This window comes from Lycium ferocissimum, chromosome 9, assembly GCF_029784015.1.
Source record: "Lycium ferocissimum isolate CSIRO_LF1 chromosome 9, AGI_CSIRO_Lferr_CH_V1, whole genome shotgun sequence".
NCBI classification, from domain to species: Eukaryota; Viridiplantae; Streptophyta; class Magnoliopsida; order Solanales; family Solanaceae; genus Lycium; species Lycium ferocissimum.
The window spans coordinates 64,378,522-64,391,939 of record NC_081350.1 but is presented as its reverse complement, the minus strand read 5'-3'; the positions used below and the strand labels follow the sequence as shown (position 1 = coordinate 64,391,939).

Sequence of the window (13,418 nt, the reverse complement as noted above, 5' to 3'; positions counted from 1 at the left end):
GAAAAGAAAAAAGCGATAATGGTCAAAAACACATCTGAACTATGCTTTTTTACGAGTTTTACACCTCAATTATCAGCTGTTCTTTTTTCTACTTGAACTATCAACATCTATGTTTGCTTTTCCTAACTAAAAACCCTAAATCCCATTTGGTAGAAAAAGAGAACAAGTAATAGTTGAGCTGTGTTTTAATGTGCTTTTCACGACGTTACATATAAGCGTTTAAAAGTATTAACAAGTGAGACGAGGTTTAGAAAAAAATAAAATAAGGAAAAATAAGTTCTCTATGCTATCGTGTTCAATGTATATGCAACCTAGCGAGGAAATGGGAATTAAACACATGAATGCTTCCATTCAATAGCGGTAAGAACCTGGACATTAGGAAGTTCCCATTTTTGCTCCTTTTTGTATGGGAATGACAAATACGTGTACGTGGCGACATAATCAAACACTTTTAACAATGTCAAAAAAAAAAAAAAAAAAAAAAACACTTAAACAATTTGATGTTATCAAGCAAATGAAAGCATGTTCAGGGAGAGAGTCAGGCGAGTGATACTGCCCCCCATCTCAGGAGGTATTGTACAATTTCACTTGAGAATTGTTCATTAATTTGAAGTTTATATCTCTGATTTTCTTCATATAAACTGGTAATTGCAGAATATCGATAAGTTGGAGAAGGTTATCAAAGAGGGAAATTACTATGGAGCTCAACAGATGTATAAGTCCACTAGTGCCAGGTACGATCTGTGTATGATTGAATCCATTTTGTGCTTTTCTCGTTTTAATATCCTCCGCGCTATAGTTTTCACTTTTTTCCTGAATCATATTTGGACATAGAATTGTTACAATTTTTTGGAATTCAAGTTAAATTCCATATCCCGGAATTCTAAAAACTCCTAATACTCGTTTTCACTCCAAATCACTCACAAAAATTCAATATTTTCTCAAGTTGTATTAATGTCCAAACACAACTCCAATTTCCAAATACTCCCTCCGTCCCAAAATAAGTGTCGTTTTAGCAACAAATATTTGTCCCAAAATAATTGTGCCTTTAGGAATTCAAGACAATAATTAGTAATTGTATCCAATTATACCTTATATTAAAGAATTACTTCATCTTTATAGTGCCCATTTCCCAATAAACATCTAATAAATAGGGGCAACTTAGTAAATGGCACCTTGTATATTATTTTTCAGAGTGAAAAAAGCTAAAACGATTCTTATTTTGGGACGGAGGGAGTACCATTTTTCAATTTTTTTTTTTCAAATTTCACATTTCTTATGGTCAAACGCTCATTTATTTGCAGATATGCGTCTGCCGAGAGATACTCTGACGCTTTGAATGTTCTTCAGTCCGGTGCTTGTTTGCAATTAGACAAGGGCCAGGTTATGCTATGTTATGTTTGTCTTCTCTTCTACTTGTACCATTAATTTTGACTACAACCACTTACCTAAGCAGGATTCTTCTTTTAGGGTGTCTTCGGTACGAAGGAAAATGTTTTCCGGAAAATAAGTAATTTCTTGTGTTTGATAGGTAAGCAAAAAATTTTGTCCTAAAAGTATTTGTATATAATCTAGACAAAATATGGGAGGTGGGAGTGGAGGGTAGGGGTGGTGCAGATGGGGTGAAGATGAGGTGTGTTGGATGGTGGGGAGGACACAATCAATGTGGAATGTTACTTGTGAAACTTGGTTTCCCTGCTTCCACTAGGGAAGTCATTTTCCTCATTTTTAAGGAACTTGTTTTCCTAGAGAAAATGTTTTTAAAAATTTTGACCAACCGAACATGGGTAAATTGGAAATCATTTTCTGAAAAATTCCTCCATACCGAACACACCCTTAATTATAATATATTCAACCTGTATTGTTGATCTAGACTCTTCTTGGAATTTTCCAGATTACCTGTGGGGCAGAGCTTTCTTTACTGTTTGCTGAAACACTTGCAAAAGCAAAAGTTCCATATGACGAAGACAATCTTGGTTAGTCTTTTCTATATATTTCCTAATCTGGTGAATTTTCCTGTATAACGTGTTTATGTTTGTATCTTTCAATAATTTTTCCTAATTTTGTCATTATGCAATGGGAGAAAAATAGAACACAATGAAAGATAATGGATGCATACATGCGATACCAACTAGTTGTGATTAAGGTGTCGTCATATTAAATATATAACTGCTAGAAGTTTTTGTTATGCAGCAGAAAAATGTAGAGAATTTCCAATATTGGAGAACCTAAGGTATTGAATATTGGAATGAAATGGGTTCAAATTGAGCAAAATGATAGCGAGGATCCATATAGCTGACCCCCACCAGCTTGAGATTGAGGCATAGGGGTAGTAGTAGTAGTTGCAAGTTGCAACCTAAAACCATACAGTGAATTTAGAACATTCTAACAAATAACTTCATATACTTTAACTGCATAAACAATCTGTTGCTTTGCTCGATAGCATATAGACTTTATGGTGCATGGTGTAGAATATCTTCGGAGTCGAATTGGTGATGCCAGGAACATTTTCTGATCTGCTGCTAGGTGTAAATTCATAAGGAAGAGAAAGAGTCAAAGAAGAGTGCATGGAGTTTCTCATTTAGAATTTATTGGACAATATGATATGGAAGGAATAAAAGAACATTGAAGGGGGGGGGGTGGACTTCCTTAGACAAATTAGCAGAACTTCTGTCTTTTTTCCTCTGTATTTTGGAGTGAATTTGATAGATTAGTTAGTACTGAGACAATATGCTTTTTATAGGGGATCATCTCTTTATAGAGGATCATACTTCTCTGTAAATTCTATAATTTTATATGCATCTAGCATGTAGAGTTTCCCCTATAATATACGCCTCACAGAGCACTTCTGATGGAGATAGACAAATTCTAGATTTAACTCTCATTGCCAATGAAACATTGGCTTTGAGATTGACTAGTGAAGTTTCGGAATTTCATGCTAGTTAGACATAGAGAAGGCCTATGATCATGGTAACTGGAATTACCTAATATATCTGTTGGCAAGAATGGGTTTGGGGGTGAAATGGAGACAATGGATCCTATATGGTGTATCCACTGTGAGATTCTCCTCATGATCAAAGGCATTATTTATGCTTTATTAATCATAGTAGAGGCTTAAGACAAGGGATCCCCTTTTTCCCTGCTATTTCCTTTTGTAATGGAAGCTTTTAGTAGGCTACTAGAACAAGCGACTACACGGAGATATTTTAATGGTTCAAGGTGAGTGGTTGGATGGGAGAAAACATATCCATTAACACCTTCTGTTTGTGGATAATACACTATTTTTTTCTGGTCGCAAGAGAGAGACCCGGTATCTCTTTTGGAGGACTCTAGTGTGGTGTGAAGCAGTATGTAGACACCGAATTAATATGAGGACGTTAGTAACTGATTCCAGCCGAAGTGGTGTAAAATGTCCAGTACCTGGTTCGGATGTATGATTGGAAAATGGCTCCTTCACCTACAAAATCATCTGGGCTCCCTCCAAGTATAAGATTAAAGATGTAGAACTGTGGAAATTTGTAATATAAGGATCTGAGAATAAGTTGGATGGTTGAAAGTGGAGGACTTATCAAAAGGAGGCATACTTATCCTTACTAACTCTACCTTATCCACCACCGCTACATATTACATGTTTGTTTCAATTGCTTTTAGGTAAGAGAAGGTTACGAGGGATTCTCTATTGGAAGCTCAGGAGGAAAAAACAAATATCACTTAATTGGATGGAAGAATATGGCTGTCTCCCACAGTTGTGGATAATTGAGTGTCTTACAGTTATCCATTTTCAATTAAATCATAATTGAGAGTCTCCCAAGATCCTTTTTATTATGTTATCAAATCCAGACCTATTCCTATTCTTGGTTTACTGCCTCGTGTTATGTTGTCCACGCCGTAGATGTCCAGTCCTGGGTGTGTGGGTGTTTCACATTGGTGGAGGAAATTTATTATTGTCCCCTTATATTGTTTTGGGCAATCCTTAATTCATGAGCTAGCTTTCGGGGTTGAGTTAGGTCCAACGTACATTTCTTATCAGTACTTATGTATGGCTGAATGCAAAACTGTTGGACACCTATTTCGACTTTACAGTGTTGCTAAGAAACTTTGGAACTTATTCTTAAATCTATTTGGCTATCTATGGGTGGAAGGTGCAGACAGATAAAAGTAAGCTGTGGCTGTCCATTCCTGGCTGCAATTTTTGGACTCTATGGAGGGAAAGAAACAAGAGGTACTTTCAGGGAGAGGCGTCCTCTGTTCCGGCTTCAAAAGCAAGAATTTTGTTGAATTTACGTAGTTGGGCAATGTTTTTGGATGTAAACAATGTAACACAAGTTTTGGATTTGATCTAACTTTTACTCAAGAGTCAACTCATTTTACAAATATTAATCCTCTGGATGCTTCAAAGCTTTACTTTATTTTGAATAAAAAAAAAAAAGAATTCTCCAAGTAGAAAATTCATCTTTCCTAAAGTTCCAAGTAAGTGATGCACAATAAACTAAAAATTGAAGATTTCAGAAGTATAATTTATAGAACTAGAGATCAAGAATAAAACTAGTTAAATAAATTCTGTTGATAAAACATGATAAGACTTTTCGATTGTAGAAATGAAAGAGAAGTACTGTTTCCTAGAATAAAGGAAGAGATACTAGCTCCTCTACTACTAAAGTAGCCGATTTCATCACAACTTGACCGTGTTGCTATATGAAAGCTAATTTAAGCTGGTGCTTCTCTGTTTTTGTTATTGTTTTTTTTTTTTTTTCATGTTTTTGTTTTCCTTCTTTTTTTTTTTTTTTTTTTTTTTTTCCTAATTGAGGATTTATATAGCTGCCTCCGAACTCGTTTGGGACTAAGGCGTAGTCGTTGTTGTTGTTGCTAATTAATAAGGGATCTTAATTGTTGACTTGGTTTATAATGCATTTCCCTAGATCGTGTCAGGAAAATCTTCAAGAAGTTTCCTCGGCTTTCTATGCCACAACATTTGGAGCTTGCAGATGACGATGACTTGCAAAAGCTCTCTGAAGCAATTGCGGCAGCCAAAACACGAGTAGAAGGCTGTGCGTCCTTTCTGAAAGCCGCCATCAAGTTAGATACTCTTTCTTTCGTTGTAGCTAATCTACAGATATTTATCCGTTTATCGTCTTCTTTGAAAACATGGCTGTTTCAGTTGCTAAAGGAGTTATATAGTAGCTGTATTTCACTATGTAAAATGATATACTGATACACATATACCTTTAAATCCAGAGGAGATGGACTGAAGTTAATCATCATCATATCAAACCCAGTGTAATCCCACAATAGTGGGGTCTGGGGAGGGTAAGATGTACGCAGCCTTACCCCTACCTGGGTAGGGAGGCTGTTTCCGATTGACCCTCGGCAACCCTCCTCCTTTATCCGGGCTTGGGACCGGCAATGTGAGCGAGCTCACACAGGCGGAGTTATGGACTGAAGTTAATATATATCATTAAGTGAATAAAATTAATAAAAGAAGAATAGGAACTGAACATAATACTATAAACCTCCTGGAAAGTATCACTGTCCTTAATTAGGTTTTCTTGGAGAGGTTTTCTTGGAGCTGGTTGCATAATTTTCTTTTAGACCCTTGATGCAACAGCTTTTGTCCTTGTGCTTGTGGGATATTCCCTCTGACTCACTAGTCATGGTTCTTCTCCTCCAGAATATATCATTTTCATAAGGATATCCAAATTCGTCGTGACTCATGATTGTATTGTGTCCTTTGGATGAGATTGTTTACTAGGGTCTTATTTTTGTGTTTAGCCCTTCGATAGAGTAGGATAACATCCTTGATATATGTGCTTGTCCTTCTGCAAGCCTTTTTATCTTGTTGAAAGTACTTATTCCTTTTGCCATCCAGGGAGGGGAAAAAACTAACTATGCTTTGTTTGTAGGTGGTCAGCAGAATTTGGTGCGCATAGGTATGGATCTCCGGAGCTGCATGACATGCTGGCAGATTATATGTATTCAGAGTCCCCTGAAGTGGTACATTATAGAAGCTGATACTCTTTAGTTCTTTGGTACAAGAAAGAAAAAGTGCTGATTCAGTTCCATGGTTATTACTTTATTGTTTTTTAAAGGGTCAAATTAGGGCCTACGATGACTTTTAAAACTAGTAGCTGCTAGTAAAAATGATTATCTTGTTTTACAGCCTTGTGGCAGATCCTTTGGTAACTTAAGGAAGTCTATTCTTTGCTTTCTTTTTTTCACACTGAAGAAACATGGGTTTTCCATTGTTAATGAACCTGAATTTGATGGGGATTTTCCTGATAGTTAATTTATTAGGCGTGAATTGCAGTTAACCATTGCATCCGTGCTTTGCAGGACATTGGTAAAGTATCGTTTCACTTTGTGAGAGGAATGAATCCAAAGAAATTTGCTTCAGCTCTTGTAAATTTCATGGGCAAGGTAAGCTTTGGCTGCCCTTACTATTATCATTTTTCTGATATCTGGATATCACTGGACACATTCAAAAGCTCAAAAAACTGAATTAACATTTTCAATATTGACTACAAGGAAGATCTTCTTGATGACCAGGAATTTGCTTGACAAAACAGTTTTTGTTGTTTTTCTTAACAATGACCTATTAAACACATGTACGATTTAAATTCATAACATTTGACTTGCAGTGCTATCCAGGAGAAGATGATTTGGCTATCGTGCGGTCTATTCTGATGTGAGTATAGTTGCAATATAGTTTAGTTCCTTGCATTTGGTGGTCCTAACTAATAGCATGTTTGGCCAAGCTTCTTCCAAAGCCAAAAGTGCTTTAAGTGGTTTTTCTTTTCCAAAATTGAGGTGTTTGGCCAAACTTTTAGGAAAAGAAAAAGTGTTTTTGAGTAGAAGAAGAAGTAGTTTTTGAGAAGCTAAAAGAAGTAGCTTCTCCCAAAAAGCACTTTTCTAATAAGCACTTTTGAGAAAATACACTTAGTAGCACTTTTTAAAGCTTGGTCAAACACTAATTGCAGCTCAAAAGTGTTTTTCAAATTGATTAGCCAAACACAAACTGCTTCTCACCACAAGTACTTTTTTGAAAAGCACTTTTCAAAATAAGTTGATTTTAGAAGGTTGGTCAAACAGGCTATAGTTACCCAACTTCTGTTGGTTGATATTCTGAACATTAAACTTCAACAAACAATTGTTTTGTCTTCCAAGTCTGTATTCTCCATAAAATATCTGGGAATTTACAACAATCTGTGACAGGCTGATTGTTGAAGCTAATATGCTAAAAGACATGACTTCCTACATAATACGCATTTAGACTACTCTACACCGATACTGGATATCTCTACTGCTTCTGTCTCTCCCCCTCTTCTCTCGACTTTCCATGAACAGCCGATTGCATGTACTCTGTTATCTGGCTTGATTTTCTAATTTTTATCAGAATACTGGTTCAAAAGTCAATGTAACGGCAACATGACTGGAAAAGAGAATTGAACAAAGACCTGCATTCTCAAAGAAATGTTACAACAGGTCCCTTTTCTCCAAATGTCTTTGGTATATCAGATATAGCAGAAGCAGTATGTAACAGCACAGAATAGCAGTGACAGAGTTGAACAATGCTAAGTGTATCAGATATAGCAGAAGCAGTATGTAACAGCACAGAATAGCATGACAGAGTTGAACAATGCTAAGTGTAATATCAGATATACCAGAGGCAGTATGTAACAGCACAGAATAGCAGTGACAGAGTGGAAAGAATATTAAAAACAAGAAGAAAAGGAAAATAGAAAGCAATGTTTCTAATAAAACTGAAAACAAGAGAGACAAAAGAGCTGTGGGGGGTGGAACCAGCACCACCTTTGAACCGTCAGAGCTTCTGCAGCTTCTTCTTTGAGGTTCAAACCAGGATTTTCCTTTTCTTCTTCCACATGGGTTCTATTTCTCCTTTAAACAAGGTTCTCCACTCCTTCGAAGCAGGTTCTCCTCCTTCTTAACAAAGGTCAAGTATCACTTCGTAGTCGTTGTATTTGAGTTGCTAAAGCAATAGGGATACAAGTTAGCGTCACTTCTTAGTCGTAGCATATGATTGTTGCTATAGCAATAATGATGTTTCCGCTAGATAGGAACTCAGCTAAAAAAAAAAAAAAAAAAGAACAAAAACAGTAGCAATGTTTCTAAGGTTTAGGTTTTTATCTCTATAATTTTCCATACGAAAGCCCCAAATGTATATTCTTTTGGAGGTTTTTTTGGTCCTTTTTTGTGTCCAAATAATGTCCGAAATAAAAATTGATGAAAATTGTACTACACAAATGTGACTGCACGTGGCTTGGCTGTGTTTGTGTGCGAGAAATGTCTGACTCAAACAGATAGCGTTAAATTTGGTGTCTCTGCTTCATAGGCAGCTACAACTTTAGTTTGCTCCATGCTCGTAAAGAATGCAGTGAGAAGCCTTTGGGTTGCCTAATGCTATAGTGCAGTCACTGGCATGCTCTCGTCTAGAGGAACTATTACCGCCGTTAAGCTTTACATTCTCCATGAAAATCATTTGGGTTGAAATGACATTCAAATCCGCCTAGGTGTTAACACATTGTTATAAGATTTTAGTTCTGAGCCATATTTGTTGCCAAATGGGATAAATAAAGGTACCTGTGACTAATTTTAATCTTTTCCATGTTTGTTTATCTTGTTGAGCCTATGGTTCTATTATCATCTCTTTGCTTTGGCAGGTACTTGTCTTTGGGAAACCTAAGAGATGCTAACAAGCTCATGGATGAGGTGAAAATGGAAGTCGAATTGAAGAATCTTAACTTTCCTAGCTCAGAATTTACACAGTTTGTGAACTATCTCCTCCTGACGTAAGTTCCAATCGTGCTTTGAACAATAATCAATTTTTCATGTGGCATAAGTAAAATTTCTTTGCTGCTTTTGTACATGGTTAAGCTGTCATTCACAGTTCACAAACTCAATTTATGATACAGGTTGCAGAGGGATGCTTTACCTTTGTTTAACATGCTGAGACAAACCTACAAGTCGAGTATAGATAGAGAATCTATGTTTAATGAAGTGAGTTGCTATCTCCAACGGAGATATCTCCATGCATACGCTAGGATACTTTGTTTTATCTTTTGACTTTCACATGTTTGTCTTTATAGCTATTATGATGCATATGAATAAGACTCTCCTGTTTCAGATCAGAGTGATGGTTTTCCTCCTAATGTTTACTGTGTCTGTGGTTTAGTTGCTAGACGAAATTGCAGAGAAGTTTTATGGCGTTCGACGTAGAAATCCTCTTGAGGGGATTGGAGATTTCTTCAAGGTAAATTTAAGCAGTTAGGAGAAATCCTAGTAGTACATCTGAAAAAAGTAAGGGAGAAGGTTCAGCTATCTTTACCCCCTTATGCTTTTATTTGAGGAACAAAATCCCTCGGCTACACTTGAGTTACACACAACTTCCCTGAAATAATTTACGATTGTGAATCAGTTTGGTTTTTTCATATACAATCACAGTGGCGGAGCCAGGATTTCTGCCGAGGGGGTTCAAAATATAAAAAAGTAAACATACGAAGAAGCCTAAGGGGGTTCAACATCTGCTATATATACATAAAAAATCATTTTAACCTTGTAAAAATAGTGTTTTTTCCCCGAACCCCCTCGGCTCTATGTGGCTCCGCCTCTGTACATCAATGAGAAGTGCACTTCACTTGCTCAAAACTGGTAAATGTGATCAAAATCCATTTTACCTCCAAACCATTGACAAAGCAACCAATTAATATGAGTTTAATGAATGAATTAAGAATTGAGGGCTGCTTATTTTGAAGCCCCTAAGGTCATCTTTGTCATCATATAGGTGGAATTGGAGGAAACCAGAATTGGCTATAGTTTGGCCCAAGTGAAGCACATTTTCTATTAGTTCGGTGGAAAGCAAACAGTTCCTGTTTTAGTCCATATATTTTAGAGGAGTAAGGAGCACAGTGGCATTGCTTTGCTACAAAAACACGAGAGTGACTAGTCTGGTAGGGAAATACCATTCGTGTATATCGGAACTTTCAACCTTTTCCACGCCTGAATTGCAGCTCTTTTAGTTGGTGTGTGTGGGAGATAAATCCGACTTTCTGAAATATTACTTTTAATGTTGCAGATGATGGGAGGCGAATAGGATTTGACACAAATATCTTCAATGTGATGAACTCCATCTAAGTTGTGCATTCTGCCTTGCGTTTAAAAGGGAAAACTTAACCTCAATTGTGGATGTTCTTCTGCTTGGCTTGGCAAACATTAATGGAGCAAACGTTTCTTTTTTGAATCTATATTCTGTTACGGTGTTACCCATGCATCATTGTGTTTTGGTTTTAGGTGATGAAAATAAGCACAATTTGAGAGTGGAAAGAGTTTGATGGCACGTTGTGGTCGAACAGGTTTAAGATAGGGGTTCAGAATGTTATATTTTAAGGCGCACTATCTGAAAAATAGAATACAAAAATGAACTTGAAATCAGAACTCAGCTTCGTGCTTATTTCCTTGAGAAATTTTGGAGTCAGTAGTTTTAGTGTACGTGCATGGTGCATATTGCGTCAATAATTAAAAAGTTTTAGTGTACGTGCATGGTGCATATTGCGTCAATAGTTAAAAATTATATCAAAAAGAATAAATTATTGTAGAGTAGCAACAGTGGCGGACTCAGAATTTTGAGTTCGGGGGTGCTTGATAATAATAGAGAAGAAAAAATAATCTAATCAGATTAAAAAAAAAATAAAGTTCCTAGTGAGATTTGAACTTTTGACCCTTTAGTAGCAAAGCCTCGGTACCTCCCCCTAACCAAATTACTGTCGGACTTATCACTTCATGGGTGCTGTTAAACTATTTATATTTGTTTTAAACATATATTTTCTATCTGTATACGTTAAAGTTGATTGGTAAAATGGGTCTTTGGAGACCCAAAATTTGCTAGTGGGTCCGCCCCTAAGTAGCAATTGATGTTAACATAAATTCAACATTTGCTCAAATAATGAAAATAAATGTAGTTATATTGATACGTAGATGAATTCAATATCTTCTGAACCTGCAAAGATGATGTATTAAATTAGCTGTATAGTATTTTAATTATATATAAATAACTTATTAGATAAGATACAAAAAAGTTATGTTGTTATATCTAACCTAATATCTCTTTATAAATGATGTTTTTGGTGTATGTTCTCTTCTGTTTGATTGCTTTGTCTTGATCAAAACATTATCATTGTCGATATTGATATATCTCTCTTGAAAGTGTAACATAAACGGTTCTTCATGTGAGAAATTATGTTGTACCATTTGACATTGTGCTTTATTTGTTATCAGTGCAAATTACAATCATATTAAAATTTATTTTTGGACGTATTTAAAAAGGTACTGTTCTTTATTTCTAGAGGCAAAGGTTGAATTTTGGAGATGGATACATGCTTGAATGCACATTGGTCCGTCATGATTTCCCCATGGATGGCATTGTTATGAAACTTCTTTGTACAATCCTTGTACAATTGCATAAGCCATTTGAATGATCCAAGTTTCTCGGTAACACGATAAATGCATCTTCCTTCAAACGCGACGTGTATACAACACGCAAATCATTCTAATTAAGTTTTTCCTTCTCATGGAATATGAAAATATTTTTCTTGTTAAATAATCTCCGACACTACTATTAGTATTATCTTTTACAACCAATTGCATGGAAGATTAATCAAAACAACTCTTATTGTAATTGGCTTCTCTCATTATCGACTTGAAGCAATAAATCACTAACGTTACGTTGGATATGTTCATTGGGTTATTTATTTATTCTTGGTTTTAATTGTTTGGTTATTTGATGAAATAGTTGAACACCATCTGTGGCTTGTTAATTGAGCTTGAAAAAGGGAACTGCGAGTGTAATAAGAATAAATAGAATGTGTTCGTGAACCTCTAGATAGAAAATCATTTCGCTAATGAGATAGAGATATAATCTTTAGTCTCGCTTAGTTGATCATTATAGAGATTTAAATGCATTCAGCTATTTTTACGATGACCATAAAAATATAGGCGTTGGAGTAGTTTGGATAGGCATAGAGTTATCGGCATGATGCTCACAAGTAATATTAACCAAGCAACTCAGGAAAAATAGTAGGTGTAACGATCGGAGGACTCAACTGGATTGTTAGTGGACATAGTCCTAGATTGATTTTTCTCAATTGATTTCATCTCATTGATGACACGTAAAAATCTGTTCTTTATCGGTTGAAGTTCATTATCTGTTTTCTTTTTATTTTTAGTTAGATTATAATTATAACTATCGATTTTATCTCTTATTTAGATAATTAACATTAGTTTAATTTAGTTTCGACTTCATAATCACAAGTTCGTGTTTCAACACCTCGATTCTCAATCACCGCATTACTCGTACTACCGCACATACTGCGATGCGTTTGCAGAAACACCTCGGGTCAAATAACAATTACGAAAGTCGGGTCACCATCTAAAGTACCCCCACCACGATACTGGGGAAGAACCGAATGTAAACTACCCTCCAAGGCTTGAAGGCCTAAAACGAAACCGGGAACCGTCTCAAATTGGCAAACCCTCTTTGAAGCCGAATGTTTCAAAAAGGTGGATTGGGAGAGATGCCCCCCCCCCAATAACCTCGCCCCTGGGAGCACCAGTCCCTACCAATAAACAAACCCTCGCTCCCCCCTTTAAAAAACTCTCCCGGAATATTATATATCTGGGGGGCATCCCCCTCCCGAAAGAAAAACCCCCCCCGGGGGCAAACGGGAATACCCAAAGGGGGACAACAACCCCCGACAAAACCTCCCTCCTCTTTGCCTCGAGGGGAAAAAACATCTAGATGTCGGGCCAAGGAGAACCCATCTCGACTTTGTAAAGAAAACCATGCTACCTCAAAACCCCGCGTCTCCCCGGCCTCCCATACCCCGGGAGACTACTTTTCCCCTTAAGAAAACCGCCCCTTTTGCCCCCGAAACAAAAAATCACCCTCTACTTGGGCCCCGACCCCAAAGGCTGTAGACTTGAGACTCAAAAAACCCCCATTTTGTAACCTCTCGTGACAAAAAAAGAACTCGAAATCCCCATCTTTTCCCCCTTGGGAGGCTCCTCCTTTGAACCCTTTGAACATCTTTCGCTCCCAAAAAAGGGCCTTTTTGCGATGGGGAAAACCGGAAACTAATATCATCAAACGAGGGGCCACGGGCGGGCGGGCCCTAGCTCCCCAAACCGGGCAACTCCGGGCGGGGGGGACCCCCGACTCAGTTTGGGGGGCCTCCCGGGGACAAGTGTGCCCCTTAGTCCCCCCAAAAATCCCTGATCCAACTAAAGTTCCGAACACTAAAAGCAATAAATTCGAGCGATGCCCTTTGGTCCTCTTTCACCGGGGATTTACTTATCCCCAACCCATTCGGGGTCGGGGAAACCCCAGTAGGCCCCCGAGTGGAAGTGTCTCG

The 13,418-nt window shown here is 37.2% G+C and overlaps 1 protein-coding gene across 3 annotated transcripts; it reads left to right on the top strand.

Moving 5' to 3' along the window:
- The first annotated feature begins 271 nt into the window (after window positions 1–271).
- Window positions 272–10,461, top strand: LOC132031478 (protein GET4-like). Of its 3 annotated transcripts, none has more exons than XM_059421461.1 (12): window positions 272–576; window positions 655–734; window positions 1,305–1,383; window positions 1,895–1,976; window positions 4,920–5,076; window positions 5,901–5,991; window positions 6,331–6,414; window positions 6,636–6,682; window positions 8,676–8,804; window positions 8,928–9,012; window positions 9,188–9,265; window positions 10,088–10,461. In XM_059421461.1, exons 1-12 carry the CDS (start codon window positions 523–525, stop codon window positions 10,103–10,105), a joined length of 984 nt encoding a protein of 327 aa, XP_059277444.1. In that variant the 5' UTR covers window positions 272–522; the 3' UTR covers window positions 10,106–10,461. The 3 variants fall into 3 exon arrangements, with proteins under 3 accessions (XP_059277444.1, XP_059277443.1, XP_059277442.1); XM_059421459.1 differs by having other exon boundaries at window positions 275–571; XM_059421460.1 differs by lacking the exon at window positions 9,188–9,265 and having other exon boundaries at window positions 272–571.
- The last annotated feature ends 2,957 nt before the right edge of the window (window positions 10,462–13,418 follow it).

Bases quoted from the DNA above. Each gene is read 5' to 3' on its own strand.
- LOC132031478 (XM_059421461.1), top strand. From the start codon at position 523: ATGTTCAGGGAGAGAGTCAGGCGAGTGATACTGCCCCCCATCTCAGGA. The intron at 577-654 runs GTACAATTTCAC...TGGTAATTGCAG, and splicing joins CCCCCATCTCAGGAGGTATT to AATATCGATAAGTTGGAGAA. The intron at 8,805-8,927 runs GTAAGTTCCAAT...TTTATGATACAG, and splicing joins GTGAACTATCTCCTCCTGAC to GTTGCAGAGGGATGCTTTAC.